Genomic DNA, 5720 nt, shown 5'->3' with positions numbered 1-5720 from the left:
AAGACTCAACTTTGATAATTAAATTGGTAGCATTTAAGTGCAATGAAAACAAAGACGTTCCCCTATCATATTTATTTTTATGCTTTACGGATGCACCTTCAACTCTAATATAGTCACCTACCCAAAGCTTATCTATTTAGTGCGAGATATAGAGATCTAGAATTATGAGCATGATAGTGTCTACACTAGCCTTGTCTACAAGGTCAAGCTTAAAGTAGCGAGTATACTTGGCTTCTTGAGTGTTTTGCTTGTACGTGCCATAGCGGTTTAGCACATTCCCTTCAAAAACAAAGCGAGAGTTGCTTTCTAAAATTTATGAAATAAGCAATAGAGGTGGTGCATCATGGGAAAAATGGCACTAAAGAAAGGTTAGGTTTTGCCTCAGGAAGAGGTAAATCAGCAACAAGTAATGTAGGGCTGTAGGTTTTAGTTCTGGCCTTAGTTGGAGTTGAGGATGTGCCAATTGTGAAATCAAGATTGAAAAGCAGCACTAAATGTTAGCATGACTTAAAGAGTACATTTACACAAAGCGAGCTATAAACTTGAGGCTAATCTAAAACCCAGAGTAGTGGAACTTCATAAAGTAATAATAGGCAAAATGCAAGCTACAAGAAGTAACCTTGCTCTGGCTTCCGATTTTGCAGTGTAAAAAGAGCCCTGGCAATAGAACTTTGAGCTTAACTATGCTTATACAGCTTAGGCGGTGAAGATAAGCTCAAAAGCAACGAGGTCCTTGGCGCTGACCTTGGGCTTATCGACGAGGTGGCATAATCGTTATCAACAATCTTGTTGAGCTCTATAAGATGCAACGCAATTAACGATTCAAAAAGCAACAAGATGCTAACTACCTTGCTCAAAATCCATACTCTCTGCATCATTTTCACGCAACATATTGAAGGAAAAAACAATCACTAAAGCTAGAGATACACTCTCCCTAACCTAAAACATTTTGTCTACACCCCTAAAAAAAGCAACAAGTCTAATGTCAATATGCTACACCGCAAACTTGCTTTAAAGCAATCACAACAGCTCTGCAACTTCACACAAGAACTTCACCACAAGCTATTGCAACGAATTGCACTGTAATAACTTCGGCAGCAAACCATTAGGAAAATGCACAATAGCAATACTTCAACACATATCGCAACAAGCTCCACTGCTAATTTCCTTTAAAAAAATCATAATAGCACAGTGCTCACAAAACATCCAGACAGCAATTATTTACACATTGACTTCACAGCAAAACATCACAACAAGTTCAGCTATGATTATTCTAGCAGTAGAATATCACAACAAACTCTGCTATTGGTTTACTTCAACACTATTGGCTTGAGCACAAGACGGTTACCCTTTAGGTCACAACAAGATACATAAAGAAACCTAAACTATATTTCAAATATTGACATGTCTTTCACAAACGAGCTCATGATAGATGCGATTACAATGTAAGAGCTTTGATATAATCATCACGACAAGAGAATACCAAAAGTTCAAAAGCCTGAGACCAACATAACGCTGCACACTGTCACAACAAATTACAAGATTTCACTTTTCAAAGTAGGTAAATTTGAAAAGTAGGTGACAGTTGAAATAGGCCAAGTGGTCAAACCCATAAATAAGACAAAGCACACGTACAAGGCGTAGGTAACTTTGGAGACTAACCCACCACGCAAGGCTCAAAGCAAAAGATGCCAATTGAGATCTAACACAGTAGTGACTTGATTCTTTCACTGCTGCGAACATCACCAACATGTTGCAAGCTGAAAAGCAATGACAGCTCCACCACACAAGTAAAAAACCCGTTCACATGCACTCAAAACAACCTGCATATCAGTAAAATATAAAAGAGGTCAAAAAATTCATACACATGTGACCACATTCATACATACCACATAACGAAAACATATGCATGCATGTGTAGAGCTAATGCAAAGCATGCACCTCTCTCTCTCTCTCTCTATCTGTCTCACTCATACAACATTGATAAAAGTTTGCAAGCACTGCATGCATTCACCTAATCACACACACACACATGACCACACAGTGCACACATGACACATACAATTGAAAACACATGCATGCAAAAGCATGTAGGTCATGCAAGCATGCAACTCTATTTCTCTCTCACTCCCTCTCTCTTTCTCTCTCTCATACAACATTAAAATGAGTGTGCATTAAAATGAGTGTGCAGGGCTTGCTCTCTCTCATATAGTATCTCAATCCCTCCAAAGCATGTAGAGCTCTCTCTCTCTCTCTCTCTCTCTCTCTCTCTCTCTCTCTCTCTCCCATTTAGCATTAACACGGATACGCAGGGACCCGCGTACTTGTAGGTCTTCCTCTCTCACTTTCCCTCTCTTATACAACATACAACAACCCATCACAACCACAAAATAATAGTCTGCACAAAGACGATGCCACATACCTACAAGCACAAGCCAAAACTCTGCACAGGCGGCGCACAGCCGCCGTCACACACCCATAAAATGTCATGCAATGAACTAGCAAGTCCAAGGTAGAATCACCTCTGCAAGTGGAATGTATGTGAGCAACTCATCTCCACATAAAGCAGCCAGCAGAGGATGTGTAGAGATCATACCCGTACTTAGTGTATGCGTCGCCCACCAAGACCCTACAACCACACACTCAAAATGTACCAAACATGGGTCACAAACCATGGCCCACGTAATAAAAGGCGCAACACCTATAACACCACTTGTAGAAGGTGAAGCTTCCAGCAGGCCAAGTATGGCCCACACACCAAGGGCGCCGTACTACACGACCTCTAAGGTCCACACGCGAAGAATTGGCGCACCGAGAGCCACTCAACATACCTAGCCGAAACCCTACATCTCACACTACATACGCCAAGGCCCACATGCTAAGATGTAGAGAAGCACTTGTAGCCTCACTAACCTGCACACGTGGCGTAATGACCATGCACAGGCCCACCTGGCGGGCTGGGGGGCAGCAAGGCAACCCCTCATACCCACCACTAAGGCCTTTGCCATGGGGAGGCCAAAAACTAGAGGAGTCTAATGATAAGGAAGGCGCTCCCTCGTTGGGTACAGGTTGTTCATTGGCCGGCAGAGTGTTAAGCAATGCTAGCATGTGTTAAGCAATGTTACGAAGCTGCTGGAATCTGGAGATATGAACAAGGTCTTGACAGCATAAAATATTTAGAGCACAGATTAAATAAGGGTCCGCGCGCATATGCTCTGCTCGATTCTTTATACCCAAAAGGGTAGCTTGGTGTGTGCAGCTATACCGTTCATAAATATAACGACGTAAGGTCGTTTTCAACCGCATTAATTAAGTACTTATAAGTAGGGTATATTAAGGGCTCCATTTACTGATTTAGAAGAAGATATTAGCTCTACCATGGCTCCTACCGATCACAACTTGCAGCTCCTCCGTCTTATAATGCTCTGCTTCTTGTTGATGATGAGTGCGCAGTACATGTCCACAGCCGATGGGAGGAAGCCATTGATTAAGCCCAGAGCTGCTGCCTCTCTAGATATGGCGCTTGGGCGGAGCAACAGCTCAGGAGGTGGTGGAGGTTCAGCTAGGAGGTTTCCAAGGATGGGCGTGAATCACGTGTTCGACCAGCATTCTCCCCTCCGCCCAGCCAACTGCGACGATGCGTGTGTGTCACGGCTGAGAATGGAGAGGTTGGCCCGGCGCTTCAACAGATCATCATCATCATCATCGCATGATCAGCATCATGACAGCGCCCACGTCGAGTCGAACTACGACCCGTATGGCCAAGTGACCACCGCCTACACGAGGGGCGGCTCGGTCTCGGAATACTACGTGGAGCTGAGCCTGGGCGTTGCTCCGGGCACCGGCACCTCCCAATCCATTCTCATGCTGGTGGACACCGGCAGTGACCTTCCCTGGATCCAATGCAAGCCCTGCAACCCATGCTACCCGGAAGCCTTTCCCGTTTACGACCCTGCCCAGTCCACCACCTTCTCCCTTCAAGTCCAAGGCGACGATTACTGCAACCTCGTCCAAAATGTCAACATCGGACAAGGTGCCGACGCAGGCCACTGCTTCTATGCTACTAGCTATGGTGATGGAACCACGTCTGCTGGATCTATCTGTAGAGAGCAGTTCACCTTTTGGGACGCGTCCACCAGCCCCCCAAGTGTCGTCAGCATACAGAACGTAGGGTTTGGCTGCGGTGTGAATAATGTAGCCGGTGTGGGCACTGACTCGTCTGGGATTCTCGGTCTAGGCTATGGGCGGAGCTTGTCATGGACAGAGCAGTTCTACGTCGGCCTCCAAGATTTCCCAGCCGTTTTCTCCTTCTGCTTCGCATCGATCGGCTCTCCGCCCAACTCTGGCTGGCTCGAGTTTGGCGATGGGGCATATCCATGTAAGTTGTTTTTCCCAATCCCACGTTCTCGCAATCGATACTAGCTATGACGGGATCTGCATGCTATACCCTTAGAATTTACCTTTTTCCTAACATTGGAATTCTTTTGATGTGCCACAGCGGTCCAATACTACGAGAACGAATTGCTAGAAGATGGATATGCCGTGTTCTATTACCTAGATATAGTGGATATTTTGGTGGCAGGCCAAAGTGTAGGTGTCCCAGCTGGGACGTTCGACATCAACCCCAATGACCAGTCGGGCGGTGTAATTGTTGACTCGTCTGACATGCTCTCCATCATAGACACAGCAGCATACATACCCTTCAGGGATGCATGGAGAACAGCCATGCAGCCTCTGCTTGGCAATTGGGACCCAAGTGCCACCCCAGGGCCACCTGGTCTTGACACATGCTGGGATTACCCTACAGCCATCGCCTTGCCTGCAATCTCTTTTGTCTTTGCAGATGGTTCGCTTTTTACATTAAGCAATGACGCAAGTGGACTTGCCTATACCTCCAACAATGGAAATCCCCGCATGTGTTGGCCTTTTCTTCAAAAGCAGCCAGGTGACACACCTGCTACCATGGTCATTGGGTCTGTTAGCTTGCACAACAACCAAGTTATCTTTGACATTGAGAATGACATCTTTGCGTGGGCTTACAACCAGTGTTAAAGTTGCTACTACATCACACATTGAGGCGTAGTATGGATCTCTGTGTTTTTTTGTTTTTCCAAAGTAAAAGCTTGTCTTGCTGCATAGCCACTTATTCCCTACTACAATCATGAAGATGAGGACTACTAATGTCATATTTCCATTGTAACGGTTGAGGGATTACCTTTTCCCTTTGCCATTTCTTACAATAACAAGATATTATCTCTTGCAATAACAAGATATTATCTCCTAAATCCACGTTAGGTGAGTTTATGAATAGGGATTGTAAAATTGACATTGATAAGGAACACTCGTTGATATGGTCTTAGAACCTCTTATTATTAAGTTTATGAAAATCTTTAAACCTTGAGATTTTTTTTATAATTGTTACAATGTTGGATATCACAATGCTCTAGGTCCTCACTTGCTTGTACAGCTATGTCCTCATGGCATCCAAGTGCGGGCTAGACATGACAGACTCTCACTCTCTCAAGTTCCTCCTTGTTTGTGCCTGTGTGTCTGTGTCCCGGAGCTTCTTCTACAACATCCAACATAAGCTTTTTGGATCCCTTGTGTTGTTTGATTCTAGAACATGCATAAAATAGTCTCTTCAAAAAGTTCGAAAATAAGGTTTCTTATGAGAGTACACGTGTTGGTGCCATCACCTTGACTTCTTTTTATTCAAGATG

At 44.5% G+C, this 5720-nt stretch overlaps 1 protein-coding gene across 1 annotated transcript; it reads left to right on the top strand.

Moving 5' to 3' along the window:
• The first annotated feature begins 3379 nt into the window (after positions 1-3379).
• On the top strand, positions 3380-5143 carry LOC147607549 (protein ASPARTIC PROTEASE IN GUARD CELL 2-like). The gene is made up of 2 exons (XM_086790716.1): positions 3380-4378; positions 4499-5143. The coding sequence occupies exons 1-2, from the start codon at positions 3421-3423 to the stop codon at positions 5050-5052; spliced, it is 1512 nt and encodes a 503-aa protein (XP_086646842.1). The 5' UTR covers positions 3380-3420; the 3' UTR covers positions 5053-5143.
• Positions 5144-5720: the final 577 nt, after the last annotated feature.

This window comes from Cibotium barometz, chromosome 55 (genome assembly GCF_041138505.1).
Source record: "Cibotium barometz isolate CiBa-2024 chromosome 55, ASM4113850v1, whole genome shotgun sequence".
NCBI lineage: Eukaryota > Viridiplantae > Streptophyta > Polypodiopsida > Cyatheales > Cibotiaceae > Cibotium > Cibotium barometz.
The sequence above is the reverse complement of the archived record's forward strand: the minus strand, read 5'-3'. Positions and strand labels throughout refer to the sequence as shown.